This window comes from Sceloporus occidentalis, unplaced genomic scaffold (genome assembly GCF_023333645.1).
Source record: "Sceloporus occidentalis isolate IW3139 unplaced genomic scaffold, rSceOcc1.0.p SCAF_1, whole genome shotgun sequence".
Lineage (NCBI taxonomy): Eukaryota > Metazoa > Chordata > Lepidosauria > Squamata > Phrynosomatidae > Sceloporus > Sceloporus occidentalis.
In genome coordinates, this window is record NW_028316981.1 from 104,846,108 (window position 1) to 104,866,593 (window position 20,486).

The 20,486-nt window shown below is 39.4% G+C and overlaps 1 protein-coding gene across 3 annotated transcripts in view; it reads right to left on the minus strand.

Moving 5' to 3' along the window:
* The window catches only part of PPP2R2B (protein phosphatase 2 regulatory subunit Bbeta), a 301,992-nt gene that overhangs the window by 11,512 nt on the left and 269,994 nt on the right, over nucleotides 1-20,486 (minus strand). For all 3 annotated transcript variants that reach the window (XM_089531373.1, XM_089531381.1, XM_089531390.1), the window contains exon 6: nucleotides 2,915-3,079. In XM_089531373.1, coding sequence (XP_089387499.1) covers nucleotides 2,915-3,079 — 165 coding nt within the window. The remainder of the gene's footprint in view (nucleotides 1-2,914; nucleotides 3,080-20,486) is intronic.

The window sequence follows — 20,486 nt, forward strand, 5'->3', positions numbered from 1 at the left end:
ACTTTTCCTGGAAGCTGTCGTACTTCAGCCACACCATGAAAAGACATGACTCATGTCTTGGATTTCTCAGTGGCTTTCGATACCATCAACCATTGTATCCTTCTGGAACACGTGAGAGAGTTACATATTGGGGTCGCTGCATTACAGTGGTTCCAGTCCTATCTCTCGGGAAGATTCCAGATGGTGATGATTGGGGACAGTTGTTCCTCTAAAAGGGAGCTTAAATTTGGCATTCCTCAGGGCACCATCCTGTTCCCAATGATATTTAACATCTACATGAAACTGCTGAGAGAGATCATCCGGAGACATGGGTTGCGGTGTTATCAGTATGCTGATGACATCCAACTATATCTCTCCATGCCCTGGACCTTAGCGTCAACTAAGGAAGGCATCTCCCTTCTGAATGAATGTCTTGGGGCAGTAATGGGCTGGATGAGGAAAAACAGATTAAAACTGAATCCAGGTAAAACGGAGGTGCTCGTTGTAGGAGGTCCAAATCCAGTTATGGAGGTTTGTCAACCAGTCCTGGACTGGGTCACACTTCCCCTAAAAGACTATGCTCGCAGTTTGGGGGTGCTCCTGGATCCTTCACTCCAGATGTCAGCCCAGATAAATGTGATGGCCAGGAGTGCCTGTTATCAGCTTTAGACTTGAAAACTATGGTGTACGCGCTGGTAATCTTCACTTTTGCAATGCGCTCTACATAGGACTGCCCTTGTACCAAGTCCAGAAACTTCAACTAATCCAAAATATGGCAGCCAGAATGGTTACTGGAAGATCTAGAAGTGACCATATCACATTTATATTAAAATCTCTTCACTGACTGCCTATTAATTTCCAGGCATAGTACAAGGTATTGGTCATAACCTTTAAAGCCCTTCATGGCTTGGCTCCAATGTACTTATGGGATCACCTTGTTCCCTGCACATTAAGGTCCTCTAGTAAAAACTTACTGCAGCCAGCCAAAACTAGGCTGGCCGCAGTTACTCAGAGAACCTTTTCCTCAGCCACTCCAAAGTTATGGAATAGCCTGCTGGAAGAGATCCGATATATTACCAGTCTTGAAAGCTTTAATAAGGCAATCAATGTGTATGTCTTCCGGCAGGGTTTTCCAGCCTAACATTCCAACAATTGCCTATCAATTTAATTAATTACTTAGTAACTGCCCATTGCCTTTGCTCTGTTTTCAATAATCTTTTTTTAAATAATTGTTAATAATTTAATTGTATTTTATTGTGAATTGGAAGGTTGGGAGGGTTTAGGATATAATTGACAATGCTTTTTGTATGTTTACTGTATTTTAAGGATGTTTTATTGTTAGCCACTTCGATCTTTTTGGAGAAGCGGGATACAAATAAATAAATAATAATATAATTAGAATAATTATTAAAGAGAATAATGTTAGGGAAAGTAAAATGGAGGAAGACTGAATGTCAGATGGCTAGACTCAATGATGGAGTTTCCCAGCAGACAATGGATCTCTAATTAAACAGACACAAATCCTCTTGCATATCCTCCCACCCTGAGGCCTTGCCATTCAGCAAGAGAACAATCCACAGATTAACATGGAAATTACTCTTCCCAACCCAGGGTTACACAGTATGTGTATGTGTGTGTGTGTGTGCGCGCACACACACACCTCACTTCCATCCCAGCATTCTCTGAAGATGCCTGCCACAGATGCTGGCAAAATGTCAGGAACAAACTCTTCTAGAACACAGTCCGAAAAACCCACAAAAAAATCTTTTTTGTGGCAGTGTTGTAAACGACTGGGAAGTTGTTAACTAGAAAAGTTATGAAGATGTTGCACAGCACAACTGCATCATCATGTGCAGAATTCTGCACTATTTGTGCCCTCACATCATTTTGGACGTATGGCTATCTGAAGGCCAACGTATCATAGGTTTTTCTCAGCAAGATTTGTTCAGAAAGGATTTGCCACTGCCTTCCTCTGAGGCTGAGACTGTGTGACTTACCCATGGCCACCCAGTGGGTTTCCATGTCCAAGCAGGGATTCAAACCCTGGTCTCCTAGATTCTTAGTCCAGCACTCATACCACTACATTACACTGGCTCTGAACTTTGCACAGACCCAGTTCAAACACCCATATTTGATCATGTGAGAGCCTTTAAGTATTTATAATCACTTATCTTTGTTCTTATAAAAGCAGTATCTGTACAACATTTGATTTACAAAATAAAAAGCATAGTAGTAATAATTAGTTGCCAAGTCCCACAGTGGAAAACTTCTAAAGCTGCTGAGAGATGAAAACTGGATTTCACCAAAATTTTGCAAGTGAAAATATAGCTGAATTCAAAACTAATTTTTTAAAGTAATTTTATCCGCTTTGGCCATGAGAAAATCGAACCATTTATAACCACTGTATATTTCTCTTTTATCACATTTCAAAGTAATGGGGTGGCCACGTTTCCTATGAATTAAAGCAAGTGTCCATCAATGCTTATGGCATTCTCCCCCTCTTTCCACACCCAGGGATTTCTCATGTACTTTGAACTTTCCATTTGACATTAAACAATCCCTATAAAATATCAGTGAATCCAGTGAACCACATATTAAAGGATGCTCTGGGTGTCGCTCATTCCAGGAGAAGGGCAGGGTTTTGTTTTATAGACAGGATGAGACACTAGATCAATGTAAAAAAATATGTTAGTTAAGAAAATGGAAGAGTGTTTTAGCATTTGATACTGCCAAGCACAATGGAAAGAGGAAATTTTCTATTAAGGTCCTCAGGTATAGCTTACACATGAAAAAAGTAGGAAACTAATGAAGAAGGATGCTTTTCCTTCTTTCTTTTGACAGGAAAGAACCTATTGTACAAAATAACACAAAATCCATGTCATTCATTCCTCCCTCTTTTATTTTTCAGCACATGGTAGAACCCAAGAATACTCACATTTGGAGTGCCTGTCACACAGGGCAGAGGCTCGCATGTCACACAGTCTTATTGTTCCCTTGCTGCTGCTGTAGACGAAGGTGTTGCAATGGTGTGGGTGGAATTCTGCAGCTGTTATCACTTCTGTCAGCTCCTCCATGTTTGCTGGTTTTATATCTACAATATCTGGCACAAGTGAATTAAGGCAAAGCAAGCAGTACATAGTAGATTTTCCTCAACACTAAAATCCAGACTAGAGTAGGAGAGGAACAATGTCCAATCTGGACTCAGAAGCCATGACATGAAATCTTCTGCAGTCACTATTTCTTACGAGTTTTAACATTTGGACTAATCTATCTCACATGAGTATTAAGATAAAACATTATAAGTGAGAAATGAAATCTAGCACGTTTAGTCTGCCCTCTGAACCCAGCTAGTATTTCACACAAGGCTGAAGTTCTTTACACTTTCCCAGATCCTTGTTCAACTTCATGTTAGAAACAAGCACATTTCAGCACTTTATATGGAAATGATTCTGTTGCCTTTCACTTAAATATTGTATAAGAGTCATTTTATAAATGCCTGCTTTTTATTATGGGAAAACTTTAAAAATGACTTGCACTGGGCATAACCCTTTACAGAAATGAACATTTAAATGCAAAACCCTTGGTCACACATCTTGTATGTGGCCTCTTCCTATTCCCAGAAAAAGAAACACATTTTCCACCATTGCCCATCCCTCAGAAACTATCTCAAAAGCTATTCTTTAAAGTACAGATTTCATACATGAGCCCAGTTAACACAAACTGGTTATTTCTTCATCATTTTTGGAAAAGAAGGATTCTTCATGTTTTGCTCATAACCAGGAGAGGAAGAGGACTGTAAAAAGGAAGCAGGGTTCCACCCTTTCAATGTAGGTACATGAAATGGATAGGGATTTCAACTTGACAGTGAATTCTCATTCTATCACATTAATTAACAGAAAGTACATGGAACACCGTGCAGACTCTCTTCTGGCAATGTAACTTTGAACTGCAATATCACACATACTATTTAGCCTCTACCACTGTGAGCACCTCACACATTCTCCTGCTTCATCATCCCGTAGTAATGATGGATGTTGGTTTAAAAGTGCTTTTCTTTAACTACCATCAACCATGTGCTTAGGCATTGACTCAGAATTATTCCTAACTCATTAGTCAACTAGGTTGACCCCTGGCCGATGGCTGGCTGATGCACAATAGATTTTTCTATTTTAGAAAACAAAATCAGTTGGTAACAACAGGGGAAATAGACTGAGGAAAATAAACAAATCAGTCATATGATATGAAAGGAAGAGGAATGCAATTGGAAATACCAGTCATTTTCCTTCATGAAAATTAGGAGTTAGTAGTTCCTTGCATTCCTTGCATCTTACTTGGCTTACTTTAAATTTTATGCTTGTATAACCCAGCATATGTAGACAAACATTTCCACAGATCCTCAGTAGGGTTACATTCTGGTAACTGTGCATCTCCATTGTAAGGAGGCCAAGGAAGCCCAAACACTAGTACCTTATGTTTGAAACGGAGATTGCATCTATGCTTGTTGCAATGATAACTAGGAGTAGAGAGGGAACTTCCTTAATTGCCTGCCTTGTTTATCTCTCTATGCTCCTTTGGTCAGGGTAATTTTTCTGAAACTATCTCCTCCCCTTCCCTCCTAGAAAGTTAAAATGGGAGTTTTACAGTTCTTTGTTCTTCTTCTCCATGCTTCTCATAGAGGCGAGTATCTCTCTGTATATCCCCCACCCCTACATGGGGGATCAGCTTTATGAATTCTTCTACCAGGTATAGATAACTATCTCTATGGACTATACGGCTTATGTCCAGATGATCTGAAGAACTGTATCTCCTCATATGAACCTGCCATATGAACCGTATCTCCTCATATGAACCTGCCAGAAGACTAAGATCTTTCAGAGAAGGCTTTCTATTGGTCCCACCACCATTGTAGACTTGCTTGGGGAGGACACGAGAGAGAGCCTTCTCAATGGTTGCAAATGCCCTTCCATGGGCAACTATGCTGGCCTCTTCTCTGATTGCATTTTGTTGGCAAGCCAAGCAGGCGTTTGATATATAATCATATTAACTCCCAAAAAACAGTGATTTACACAAAAAAAATATTTGCCCAAAATCGTTTTTCTTCAAACCCCCAATTTTTTTTATTATTGATGCTACTGATCAAAAATGTCCTGCTGTTTTTTGCTGTTGCATCAGGGTGAAAAAAATTCATGGGAGCTGACACTGTTTCAACAGCATATCTTGTGTCAAGGAGGGGAACAGCTGTGAATATTCTTTACTAGTAGATCTGTACCTGTAGGGGTGGTGAATCTACTCCCCTGGCCGCTGCTCTGGGTTTTATGGAAACCATCCAAATATTGAACCCTGTTCCCAAGAGACATTTGCCACAGGAAGAGTCTCTGTACAACTTGGAGCAGCTGCAGGAGGAAGGGCTATAAAACAGAGAAAGCATTTGCTTTCCCCATTGACTGACCATCCCTATTCTTTATATACCTCGGTGGTCCCTAAAGTTTTTTGGGCTACCACCTTCTTTCCTCTTGGGTGAGAATCCTACCATCCCCCAAAGGCTGTTTCATGAGATGAGGTCTTCTGTTTTTGCAGCAGCCAGCCAGCCAGCCAGTGACTACCTGAGCTGTACCCAGCTTACCAGTGCCTCTTCATCCTTCTCCTCCTCTCAGCAGCAGTGGTCCATGCCTAGTCCTTCCTCCCACCCACATTGGCCTTAAGGCAAAAGGAAGGCAACCTGGCTGGCTGCTAGGATGCTGCTCCCAGACTGCCAGGTGCAAAGGGAGCAGTAACTGAGTAGTTGGTTGAGCAGCGACTAAGAAGTCTCTCACCCATGCTGACCTTGCAGCAAAGGCCAGAGCAAGCAAGAGGCTTCTCTGTTACTGCTTGACTGGCTATTGAGTCACTGCTCCCTTTGCACTTGGTCACCTTCAGAGCAGCAACTAAGCAGATGGCTGAGCAGCAACCAAGAAGCCTTTCACCCATTCAAGCCTTGTGGGAAAAGCTGGTGTAAGAGGATTCTCAGTCCCTGCTTGACCAGCTGCTTGGATGCTGCTTCCAAGGCACCTGGGTGCAAAGGGAGATGCTTCTCCTCAGCAAGGAAATAATCTCAGTCCTTTATCACTTGGGTGGAAAGTGGTATAGCCAGCTTTCTACTTCTGTACCTGGTGAGGAAGGACTCTTAAACCAAGAGAGATGGAGGACTCTTTTGAATAATTGATCCTGGATACTCATCCCTCCTTTGTTTCTTCTTTTACTTCTTCTCTCAGCCTGTCTAATGAAAGAAAGCAGGAACAGTAGTACAACTGCCAGTCAAGTCCCGGCAAAGCTCACAAAGCTTAAGCAGTGTCCTAAATGTGAAAGCCCCCTTTTGCCACTGTTTCTCCCCCACTGCCACATATTCTAACTCCTCATCCCCACCATGGTCCTAAAGGCTGCTGGTTCCCATTGTCTTACTTGTGCAGTAAGACTTTGACTGAAAGCCCCCTTTTTCTTCACTGCCCCTTTTCTGACCCCTTTCCCCACACCGGGTCATGCCACACACTTTGGAAATCACTGTTATACCTCCTTTGGGCAGGCAACATTCTGGTTGATTCCGCTGGTTATGATTACACTTTTCCATTATCCACACATTTTTCTTTTTTTCACATCTATTTGTTCACTACAGGAACTTGGTGAATTCTCTTAATTGTAGTGCATTTCCATACATGTTTATGCATCATTTTCAATGGGCCAATTCCATAGAGGGCATGTTTACCCTGAGAACACTAGATCACATCTGATCTTGGAAGCTAAGTAGGGTTAGGCCTTGTTAGTACTTGGAAGGGAGACCACCAGGGAATACCAAATACTAGGAAATGGCATTCCACCTCTCATTATTCCTTGCTTAAGAAAGCCCTAAGAAATTTATGGGGTTATCATAAATTGACAGATGAGCTGAAGGCATGTACTCTATTTTTACTTTAAAATAGAAGCCTTATCTTTCTTTTCAGCCAGGGAGAAGGATATTTCAAGACTTCGTGTTATTCCAGTTACTTCAGAGACATCTCAAAGTTCACAGTTCCATAGAGACATCTAAAAGCTCCCTCCTACCTTTCCATTTTTCACACCTCCAGCAAAATTGTCTAGCTGTGAGCACATCTAGCAGTATTATTTATACTGAATCCATACATCTCAAGAGGGTAGCTCATATGTACAGAAAAAGGTAAAAAGCAGGACAATGAAAGATACTGAGCTAAATTGCTAAATTTTTAACACACTTACACAGACATTAAAATCTGGCCAGCATTTTATCAACACTCAGATTTTATGGAAATATGTGATAGACAGTTTGAGATTCAAGGCAAAAATCACCAGAGACAAAAACCTAGCAGTATAACCATGATGCAATGTGGTGCTTCCAGGCCATATTGTTTTCAAATAAATAAACTGAAACAGAAAAATCTAGCTGAGATTTTCTTTAATAAAAGATCTCACAGAAATAATTGTGTCCACACTAATTAAATGGTACCTTATGCTTCTTCACCTATTTTAGGTCATCAGATAAAGTAAAAGTATACTAAGAAATGACAATACCTTTCCATGTTGGTGTGACTGTGTGCTTCTGTGGGGCAAGAGGCTATGCTGATGGCAGCAGTGCTGCTGGTAGGGTCTTCCACATCAGACAGCCTTTTGTTGAGGAACCAGTCTAAATCTGCCAAATAGTTAATGGGTGGTGGCAGCAGCAGCAGCAGTGTGTGTGTGGTAGAGGATCTCTCAGAGACAACAGCAGTGGCAGCATAGCTAACAGTTGTTAACAGTGCACAGAGGGAGGCATTGAAAAACCTTGTTTTGAAGATAATTTACCATGAAAACTCTTTTCATGGGAATCCAAAATGCAATAAGAGATAGTGTCAGAATAAGAAACATCCAGGTTGGATGGCACTTAATGGGCTATTAGGGAAGAACAGACGGCAGCTATAAGTAGTGCTGTGACTAATGACACAACTGGCCTCAAACCAAAAGGACGTTCAGCTACTGATGTGCTCAGAGGTAAAAGGAAAGTAAAGGTGCACAACATATATCATAGGAACACAGAATGTGAAAAACATGAGGATAAACATGGGAAAACATGAAATGGAATGTACTGTATAAACATTGCAATATTTTGGATGAGCCAGCTAAAGTGTCCAGGAATGGGACATTCTGAGTCAGATAATTACACTCAGGAAATGAAAATCTAGAGGAGACTGGGTGGCATTATCAGTGACGAGAGATATAGCAAAAGTAGTCAAAGGATACAATGCAAGGCCTGACTGAATCATATCAATAAGACTTCAAGGAAAGCCCATCAACATAACCTTAATCCAGGTTTATGCTCAAATACAGAGGCAGAAGAAGAAAGTGAAAGATTCTATGCAGGAGGAGGAAATTGTTAATCATATGCTATAGGATTTGTTAATCATAGGCTATTGGAATGGAAAACAGGAAACAGAGCAGAATCAATAACTGTAGGAAAATTTGGCCTAGGATCAAGTACATGGACCTCATTTGATGGCAAATACAGAAATCCACTACACTACATCGCTGGAAGCAGAAGATGGGAGAAGCTCAATTTTTTCTGCAAAAACAAGACCAGGAGCAGATTGTGGCACAGGCAATAAACTCCTAATATCAACAATTAGAGCACACCTGAAGAAGAACACTAAACCAACCATCCTGCTGAAATGCTATCTGAAGAACACCCCCATAGACTGTAAAGATAATGTGAAAAACACAATTGCATCATTAGGGCTAATTGTCCAGGAGGCTGAAGACAGAAGCCAGGGACACTGTCAAGTAGGAATGGAAAAAGAAACTATCTGTATCCAAAAAGAAAGAAAGTCTCAATGGATGACAGATGAAACTCTTGAAGCAGACAGATGAGAAGCAGAAGTAAAAGGAGACAGAAATAGAGTTAGAACCCAGAATGCAACTGTTCAATGGCTTGTGCACAGGGACACAGAGAACTACTATAATAAGCCATGCAGAGAAATAGGTGACAACAAAAAAGGATGAACAAGAGATCTCTTCCACAAGATCAAGGGGAAATTTAAACCAAGATGGGGATCCTCTATGATCAACAGGGACACACATTACATGACCATGCTGAAATAAAAAGCTGATGGAATCAAACACTGAAGAACTATATAAAAGAGATGAATGGGTAACGGATTCATTCAAGGAAGAACCATATGAAGACAAACCTCCAGTTTGAGAAAGTGAAGTGGAAGCTGCACTCTGACCACTTGGGAGAAATAAATCACCAGGAACAGATGACAAACCAAAAGAGCTGTTTCAGTCTACCAAGGCAGAAACTACTTTAGTTCTAAATAAAATCTGTCAACATATGTGGAAAGCAATGGTCCACAGACTGGAAATGCCAAATGCACATTCCATTCCCCAAGAAAGAGGACGCCAAGAATTGCAGTAACCAGAGGACCAATGCATTAATTTCCCATGCAAGCAAAGTAATGCTCAACATTCCACAACAAATGCTTTTATCATATATAGAATGATAAATGTTAGATATCCAAGCTGGGTTCAGGAAAGGAAGAGGCACCAGGAATCATATTGCAAACATATGTTGGATAATGAAGCGTATTTCAAAAGAAAATCAGCCTGTGCGTTATAGATTATAGCAAAGCCTTTGTATAGATAATGAAAAATTGTGGATCGCTCTTATAGAAATGGGTGTGCCACAACATTTGACGTGAAACCTATATGTAAGGGAAAAGGCTACTGTTAGGACAGACTATGGAATAACAGAATGGTTTCCAATTGGCAAAAGGTACTAGGCAGGGCTACATTTTATCACCCTATCTGTTTAACTTGCATGCTGGACATATCATATGTAAAGCAAAATTAGTATCAGAGGAAGGTAGCATGAAAATTGGAAGAAGAAACATTAACAATTTAAGATATGAAAATGACACCATGTTACTATAAATAACAATGACATGAAACAATTACTGAAGAAAGTCAAGAAAGAGTGCAAAGGAAGGTTTACAGCTGAACATTAAGAAAACAGAAACAATCACTGAATCACAGAGTTGGAAGAGGCCACAAGAGCCATCGTCCAACCCCCTGCCATGCAGAAAGACACTGTAAAATCAAGCCTGAATTCTTCTTATAAGCCAAGATGACTAAACTGAGAGTGCAGCCATATCATGAGAATATATGATGCACTAGGAAAAACAAGACAAAGAGGAAGATAACACTCCAGATGGATAGACTTAGTCAAGAAAGCCATGGCCCTGAATCTGCATGACCTTAGCAAGGCTGTTGATGACAGGATGACATGTAGGTCTCTCATTAATTTGGTTGCTATAAGTCTAAATCGACTTGATTTGGGTCAAAGCTAACAAAATGAAATTGAACACGGAGAAATGTAAGGTACTGCACTTAGGGCAGAAAAACGAAATGCATAGATATAGGATGGGGGACGCCTGGCTGAATGAAACTAAGTGTGAAAGGGATCTAGGAGTCCAAGTAGACCACAAGTGTTATTTATTTATTTAGCGCTATAGATTTGTTGAACACGAGTCAACAGTGCGATGCGGCAGCTAAAAAGGCCAATGCAATTTTAGGTTTCATCAATAAAAGTAGAATCATAGAATCATAGAGTTGGAAGAGACCGCAAGGGCCATCCAATCCAATCCCCTGTCATGTAGGAAATCTCAATCAAAGCATCCCCAAAAGAGGGCCATCCAGCCTCTGTTTAAAGACCTATAGTGTCTAGTTCAAGACAAGTAATAGTGCCACTCTATTCTACTCTGGTTAGGCCCCACCTGGAACACTGTGTCTAGTTCTGGGCACCACAATTCAAAAAGGATGTTGAGAAACTGGAGCATGTCCAAAGAAGGGTGACTAAGTGAAGGGCCTGGATACCATGCCCTATGAGGAACGACTTAGGGAGCTGGGGATGTGTAGCCTGGAGAAGAGAAGGTTAAGAGGCGATATGATAGCCCTGTTTATATATTTGAAGGGATGTCATATTGGGAGCAAGCTGGTTTTCTGCTGCTCCAGAGACTAGGACCTGGAGCAATGGATGCAAGCTACAGGAAAAGCGATTCCACCTCAACATTAGAAGGAACTTCCTGACAGTAAGGGCTATTCGACAGTGGAACACACTCCCTCAGAGTGTAGTGGAGTCTCCTTCCTTGGAGGTCTTTAAGCAGAGGCTAGATGGCCATCTGTCAGGGATGCTTTGACTGAGAGTTCCTGCATGGCAGGAGATTGGACTGGATGGCCCTTATGGTCTCTTCCAACTCTATGATTCTATGATGTTAGTTAACAACAATGAATATTGAGAAACAAAACCTGCTTTTTGCCCTATGTTACCTATTTAGTTTCAGGCAAGATAAAAGACAATCATTTTGTTTCTCCTTCCTCCTTTGAGTCAAAGTGAAAATGCTAAAAAACATTCAAAGCACCATGATATAAGGAACCTTTAGTATTAATCATTTGGGGGCAATGGAAACTGAGGTTTTTCCTCGTTATCTTGAATGACACAATTCAAAGAAATAATTCTATGATTCATGGCATCATAGACATTGCAGCATTTTTCAGTTAGCAATACCATTTAGAGCAAAGGTTCCGATTTGAGCAGATGATCTTTTGATGATTGGCTCTGTTGGTCATGCTTTCAGATGGCAGCCAGTAGTGTCAAGCAGTTTTAGATTTCACACTATGGAAAAACTCAGCATGGGACAATTCTATTGGCTTTGTGAGACCTTACTTTGGACAAGGGGAAGAGAGAGAGCAAAGCACAGAGGTTTTGTTGCCCCATATGGACAACAAATTAAGTTCCTGCTGTTAACAAGAGTGAATGGGAGGGTGGGAACATCCCATTCCTGGAGGGATTACTGATGATATGTAGCTGTGTGAAACAGACTTTCCTTAATGTTATATGAAGGTGGAATTGAATAGTTGACTCTAATTCCCTTCTCATCTTCTCACAAATGAAAACTCTGTTTGAGAGAGATAAGGTAGCCAATTCACTGGGCATGTTCCCTGCGGAAGACTGAATGAACAAGTGACTTTACAAATTCTAGACTCGATTTCCTTATTGATAAATTAAAAATTAACAAATCATTGGATTTGATGGTATCCACATGAATGTTTATATAACTCACATCTGAAATTGTTAAGAAAACTATGTGATGTGCTTCTAAGATTAGCTTTAGTACTCGAGGATTGGAAACCAGCCAGTGCAACACCATTTTATTTTATTTTATTTCATTTTAAAAAAGAGGACCAAGTAAATTACAAGCCAGTTGGTTTACCATCTGTCCCAGATAAATTGGTGGAAATTCTGATTAAACATATATATAAGAATAAAAAGACAGCTCCTGCAGAATAATAATTAACATGGTTACTGCAAAGGCAAGTCCTGTCTAACTAATTAAACTTTGCTGTTGCTTTTAGCTTGTTGTAAATAAGCTTTAATGATTGCTGTTTCTATATTTTTTTATATCCTGTACAATTCAACTCTTTTTTGAAAGAGGAATGTGAAAGTATATTATTATTACATTATAATAAAAAGTATATAATAGCCTTTTAAAGATTTTTGGGAGTATCAACCAAAGATTAGAAAGTTACCATTAAAAGTATTTTATTTTTGGTTCTAACACACACACACCTCCTCAAAGTAGCTAGTTTCAATTAGAAGCTAGGTCTGTCAATCCAAAGTACAGTACTGAACCAATAGAACTTATATAAATGTTGATTTACCAAGTAGTTATTGATTCAGTGGAGCTTCTCTAGCTGAGACTAATCTTTGGATTTAGGCCACTGTCATACATTTTAAAAAGTAACATTATAAAGTACTTCCTTGTTAAGCAAAGGCAACACAAAATGATACCTTTTAAAACAAAAACTGAAAACTGCTACAATAAATAAACTGAAGATATGAAACCATACCTATAAGTGTAACTAAAACAATTACACCACAATGAAGTGATAGTCTATATTACATTACAATCATGATACACTCATTATGTCCCATTTATGGTGGTGGTGGTGGAATTAATTACAACTAACTTTCTATTCTAACTACCAGAAGTTATTTCCAAGCTGTAATACCACTTAGCCTGTGGCTACAGCTGATGCAGTACACTATGGCCTAAATCAAATTGTTAGAACCACCAAAAGTATACCCACTGAATCAATGTAACTTTCATAAGTGTTGACTTACAATTCAGAAAATGATTCAATGGGTCTTCTCTAATTGGAGCTTCTAATTAGATTCAGGTCATTATATACATGGACTTAAAAAAAGCTTTTTAAAAGTAGAAAGTGAGCATTCATGGAGTAAGAGGACTGACAAGTGACTGAAATGTAAGGAGCAGAAAGCAGGAATAACTGAACACTTCTCATAATGGAGGAAGAACATCTTAATTGGGGCCAAGGGCTTATCCACTACAGAATTGTAGCAGTTTAATATCACTTTAAATGCCATTCTTCCATCACTTGCCTTTCTTCCAGGCTGGGATTCAAGGCAATTTAGAAAAAGACAGAGAATATAGTGGACCCTTGTTATACACTGGGATTAGGTTCCAAGATCCCCCATGGATAACAAAATTCATGGATGCTCAAGTCCCATTAAATATAATGACATAGCACAATGGTGTCCCTTATATAAAATGGAAAATCAAGGTTTGATATTTGAAAGTTATACTTTTTAAAAACATTTTCAAACCATGGATGATTGAATCCGTGTATAAAAAATCCATGGATAAGAAGGGCCGACTGTACAATGTTGGACTATAACTCTTCTGAACAGGGTTCAAACTGCTCATGTAAACCTGCTGGGTGACCAGCCTAAGAGAATGGGAGTGACAAGCCCCCCTGAAGAAACTTGCCAAGAAAACCCCATGATAAATTCACCTTAAGTTGGAAATGACTTGAAGGCACACAGCAACAACAACATTAAATAGCAGAATTAAAACCAATTAAAATCTTACTTTAAAACAGTTCCTGATATGGATCCTACTGAATCTTGGGATTTGTAGCATGGTGAAGTATTGAGAAATCTCTGGTACAGGCCACTACCCCTACCACTAGCACACTCTTTTAAACTACTACACTCAAAATCCATAGAAGAAAGTTTAAGCACTTAAAGCAAACTATGGAGCTCAGGATTTTATAAGGTGGAGCCATGGCAGCTGAACTAGTGCCAAGGTGTTGTAACTGCAATGTGAATACACCACAGTTCTATTAAATTTGTTCATACATGGCTCAGTGTTAGGAATGAGCAGTGAAAAGTCTAGGTTTATGAGAGGAACTGAATTATTCAGTCAGGGGAAGGCAACGGCAAACCTCCTCTTAACAAATCTTGCCAAGAAAAGCCCCTTGATAGGTTCGCCTTAGGGTCACCCTAAGTTGGAAATGACTTGAAGGCACCTAACAACAATAAACAACAAAGGTACATCAGACGTTCAAGTGGATCTTTCCAAAACAGATCAATGGATAAGAGAATGACAAATGTAAAGTAAATGGTGTAAAATGATGCACACAAGACCTCTGACTTTGTACATATACTGGCACAGTTTGAGCTGGCAGTGTGGGATATTGGGGTCATGATGGTAGCTCAATAAGAAACCAGCCTGGTGTGCTGCAGCTTTAGAAAAAGGCAAATTTCTTATTACGGATCTTTAGGAGGGGCACTGAAAATAAAACTGCCAATATCATAAAGACTTTAAACCATCTATATTGTGAACAGCTGTGTTTGCTGCATTCAACAGGTACTGTACATAGAAAAGGGGCTAAAAAGAAAAGCAAAATTTCAGTTGACTTGGGCAGCATCTACACTGCTTTAACTGCCATGGCTAATGCTATGGGATTCTGGGGAGGTAGTTTTATGAGATATTTAGCTTTTTCTGTCAGAAAGCTCTGGTGCCACAACAAACTACAAATCCCAGGATTCTATAGGATGCAGCCATGACAGTTAAAAGTAGTGTCAAACTGCATTAATCCATCTCCTATAGTCATGTCCTCTGGGGACATTTACTTCAACCGGCCAGGACTAGACTGGCAATTGTCACCCAGAAGACTTTTTCATCGGCCGCCCCAGAGTGTGGAATGTCCTCCCAGGAGAGATTCAATGTTAAACATACTGTCTGAATTTAAAAGAGCATTAAAGACCTCTCTCTTCCAGCAGACCTACCTAGTTGATTTTAAACATGAATTTAAAATTCAGATATTTTAATTTATACTGGACAATTTTAGTGTGTCCTCTGTTTATGTGTTTTAACAGTATTTTTACAGTGTTTAAATGATTTTATGTGTTTTAATCTATTTTGTACCCTGCCTCAACCCTTGGGGAGAGATGGGTAAGAAATAAAAAATATTATTATATTATTAATTCTGTTCTGTGGTAGCAGCCCATGTCAAATTCCCCAAAAAGACAGGTCATATCACTGGTGCCTTTTAATTTGTGGAGGGGGGAGTGCAAAAAGGGAGACATGCTTGAGGTTTTAAAATTATGCCTGCTATAGAGTAAGTGGATAAAGACATTCCTTCTCGTGTAATATTACAACCTGGGGTTATCCAGTGAGCATGAATAGGGGGAAGCTCAGTAAAGACATGAGGGGGTATTTCTTCACACAGCACATAATCGAATTATGCAATCTGCTGCTAGAAGACATGGTGATGGTTACAAGCTCAGATAGTGTTAAAAAGAGATGGGACAAATTCACAATAAATAAGGGTATTGGTGGGGGTTAGTCAGGATGGCTATAGGGTACTTCCAGTATCAGAGGAACAACAGAGGAAGCTGCTTTTCTCCCTCACATCACATTTATAGACTTCTGGTAGAAATCTGCCTGGCCAATACGGAAATCAGAATGCTAGAGTAGGTAGACTTTTGCGCTGTTCCAGCATGCATCTATGTTTTATTTTTATCTAGTTTGTATCAGTCGGGTCACTGTAGTAATGCAAATGGTCCCTTATGCCATGATGAAAGGCAATGTAGCATTGTGGTTAATAGTACAATCTTGAATATGTTTTCTTCATATATAAAGCCTCAGTGATCTCAACAGATCATTGAGCTCAATGGGACATGCCACCATGTGAGTGTGCATAAACTGCAGCCTAGCTTTAAACAATTCACTTTTTCTTAGTCCCCTAGATAAAAAATTGGGATAACTCTGACCTATATTAAGATGCTGTCTGAGGAGTAGTAGTGAGATTATGACTGTAAAATGCTTTGTATGCTCAAAGAACGTTATTAAATGGAAACCATTTTAAACACACTCTATATCGGATACCTATATGGCCAAGACCCGAATGAGCACTGGCACACACAGCAATCTTATCCAGAAAATTCAGCTTCTGCTCACACAGCAAGGTCCTGAATGACTCATTACATGTGCAATGAAAATGTCAAATTGCTTGTTCTGTGGTTTATCCCATGAGCAGTGTGACTCAAGAGGATGTTGGCCAGCAACTATAAAAGCGCAGAATGGTTTGGCACATGGATCTCTGGGTGCATCTACACTGTAGAAATAATGCAATTTGACGCCACTTTAACTGTCATGGCTTTATGCTGGGATTTATATTTTTGTGAGGAACAAGCAGAGTGCTGTGGCAGAGAAGGTTAAAGACCTTGTAAAACTATAAAGACCTGGATTCCATAGCATGGAGCAACAATACTTAAAGTGGTGTCAAACTGCTTTATTTCTACAGTGTAGATCAGGGGTAGGCAACCTTTTTGAGCCAGGGGCCGGGTTGCTGTCCCTCAGACAACTGGGGGGCCGAACTCAAAATGGTGCCCGGAGCGGCGCGGAAGCTGCGGCAGGGGCGGCAATCGGCGGCAGGACCGGGCTGGGGCCAGTCCCAAGGCCTTGCCGGGCCAGATCCGGCCCGTGGGCCATAGGTTGCCAACCCCCTGGTGTAGATGCACCCACTGTCATTATATTACTGCTACAAGTGAGGAAACACTTCATGCAGTGTTGATTGTGACTATGAGGAAGGTAGCAGTGTGAGCAATAAGAGCTTGCTTAGCTGTAACCACTCTGGAATGGCTTAGGCAGGAGATGAGTAGTTGTGACTTCCCATTTCTCTCCTCTAGTGGTTCTCTTAGTGGTCATCTGTGAGCTTACAAATATGGGATACTCCTGTGCCTGCACAAAACCTTTAAAATTTTTCAGATCTGACCTAGCATCTTTTGGTAGGAACCCAAGCCCTTTGTGTAGGAGATCTAGCTTGTTCTTCTCCTGAATCTAAGATCTTAAAATTTATTTAATTCAAGGGAACTAAGCAGACACGTATGGATTGTTGATCGCAAATTGGATACCACCATCTGTTATTACGCAGACATGCATCATCTCTTAGGGAAAGAGAGAAGTCACATATTTTGCACACAAAAGACCCCTAGGTTCAAGCACCAACATATCTATTTATGTCTGGAAATTCTGGAGAGCTGCTTCCAGTGACTGTGGACAATGCTGAGCCAGAAATGTCAATGGTTCAGCTCCGCTCTATGCAGCTTCCAAGGCCTCCTCTTCCCTACATTTTAATAGAGCATATAGTTACTCAGGTTGGTTGACTGGTTGCAAGACAAGAATTAAATTGCTTTACTACAAACAGAAGTTAAGTGCTGCCATAGCTAAAGAAACACAGTCTGGGAGGGCCATTTATTTATGTGGATGGCCCTATTTAAAAAGAAATAGGGCACAAGAGAAAGGGGAGTAGGCTGCCCCTTCCATCATCAGAACCCCGCTCTAGGTTTCATATTTTACATCTTCTCTCATGCACCTGGCCAATTAGATACTTATACTGTATTTAGAATGCAATCTTTGCTTAAGTTTTAAAAACTTTGTATTATCCATTGTTTTAACTGGTATTGTGAGCCATCTTGTGTTAGGAGAACAGCAAGATATAAACTAAACTGTAGCAAATGATCTTTCCCCACTTCTATCATATTTCAACATTGGAGGTTAGTTATTAACTGTAAATAACAAATTATTCTTAGATATCAATAACAGATATGCCAAACATGAAGTGTACAGGATTGCAGCCATACAACTGATTCCCTCATTGCCTGTGTGAACACATTGTTTTGATGGAGTGCTTAACTGACTGTATAACAATAAACACACACATAAGAGATGACAATGCATCTTGTGAGAACTGCAGGCCTGTATTCAGGCAAAAGTAGCCCACCTGTTGTTGTGTGCCTTCAAGTCATTTCTGACTTATGGCAACTCTAAGGTGAATCTATCATGGGATTTTCTTGGGCTGAGAGTGTTTGACTCACCCATGATCACCCAATGGGTTTCTATGGCTGAGTGGGGAATGGACCACTAATTTCCAGAGTCGAAGTCCAGCGCTCAAACCACTACACCACACTGACTACCCTTGATGAATCATCTGCTTTTGCTATCTTCCTAAAACATCTCAAATATTTTGGGACCTCAGATTGTGTGGCCTAAGGTTCATCTAGCTTCTATCCTGTTACTCATGTCTACTGTATGTTTGGAGATGCAAACACACAGATATTTCAAAATATCTGCATGGACTATGGCAAGCACAGGTAAATCATGTACTGTGTGAAGCAGTTCTATGTTGTCTGTAACTTGGTTGGGTGAAGAATCAGGGAAAGAAAAATGAGAGATTGTACCTCTTCTCCAGCAATAGCTACCTCTAAAGAAAAATATTACATTGTTCTTCTCTCCGTAATCCTTAGATATTAAAACAGGATTAAAGGGGCTTTCAAAATCAACTTATTTGCAGAAGGAACTGTGTTTTCTACTTCACAGAACCAAAGGAAACAACAATCCAGGTGAAGTAGGTATGTGCATAGCACCTCCACTTCTTAAAGTAACTGGATCTTTAACTGAGCCTCCATATTTTGTATTATGCAAATACCACATGTTGATACTCTTGTTATTAAAAGTGCTTGACTTTAAAAACCATCACAGAAGAAAAAAAGCAAAGTATAACAAACTATTACACAGTGTTAAAAAACAGAGATATGGAACAAGACATGAGAAAACATACGATGATAAAATGGTCGCAAAACATTGGAGAAAGCATATAATTGAAGCATTGGGAAGAAACCTGGAGGAACATAAATAAGTTCATGTTCTGTCAAAATTATAAGGAAAATTTTATAAAGATGATGTATCGTTGGTATCTCTCACCTACAAAATTAAACAGCTTATATAAAACTGGCAACTCAAATCGCTGGAAATGCTCAGATCCACAGGCAGACCTTTTCCATGTATGGTGGAAATGTAAGCAAGCTACAAAAATTTGGATTATTATACATAAAAAGATGATGGAAATCTTACAAATTAAAATCTCCCTTACACCTCAATTTTTCCTACCAAACATGACATAGGAAATAAAGAAAAAACAACATAACTGCATTTTATTATATATGATAACCACGGCAAGACTCCTCTTTGCAAAAGACTGGAAAAAAATAGCACTTCTCCGATTGAAGATTGGATAATAAAAATATGGGAAGCTATGGACATGAACATTTTATCTGCTATGATCAGAGGGAAATCAAAAAAGGAAATTGAAGAGGAATGGTGTGTAGTTCAATCTTATTGGAAATCACTGGAGGAGGCCTAATTATTATTTATTTTACTTCTACTGTTAAATATTATGATTATTTTAAGGCTGAAAGTTTATAAAGAAATATAACCTGTGTTGAGATTAGACGATAAAAGATAATGCATAAAATGTTTCTTTCTCTACTCTATAAGCCCACTATATGAGCTATGGTTATACTTATGTATATACTAAAAGATCTTAATCAAGATTTGGAAGGATGAAATAGTAGAAAAAGTGGAGAAATTTAATAATCTCTTTAACTTTTTAGCTAAATACTAAAGACTACAAAAGGATAAAGAATTGGAACTGCTTTCTTCTTTAATAAAGAAGACTTTATTAATAGAACTTTATGCTATCAATTGTTTAATATAAAAACATAATAAAACAGCATAAAGTAAATAAAAACAGTAAAGACTATGATATAACAAAACGTACAGAAAACCGGAAATATTTTTCTAAAGAAAAAGGATAGTTGTGAGATACTAGGAAGTTTATCCTAACTAAATAAGCTATACACAAATGAAATATGTATACATGTATTGTTATGTGTTTGTTCTAACTTTCCCCCCTATATTTTGTATGTATATGTGTTTATAATAAAAAAATTTAAAAAGTGCTTAACTTTGGCAGGACAATATCCAGCATATAATAGTTATCACAGTGTTTTCCCATTTTGTAAAGAAAAAGTGAGTGCCAGTTTTTTAACTGTTCACTGTCCTTTCTTGGACACAATTCAACTGGGCATATATATACTGTATACACACAAAACACTCCAGCCAGGCAGCTGTTTTAGCGAAGGGATCGGAGTTGTCACATGCTGACATGTTCCATCTTTGACTCACTGTCAGACCAGAAGGCCTCCGTCATTTAGAATATACTCAACTGGCAAAAGATAGGCTGCTACAAACCTTGTGTGTGTATGTGCCTTCAAGTCACCT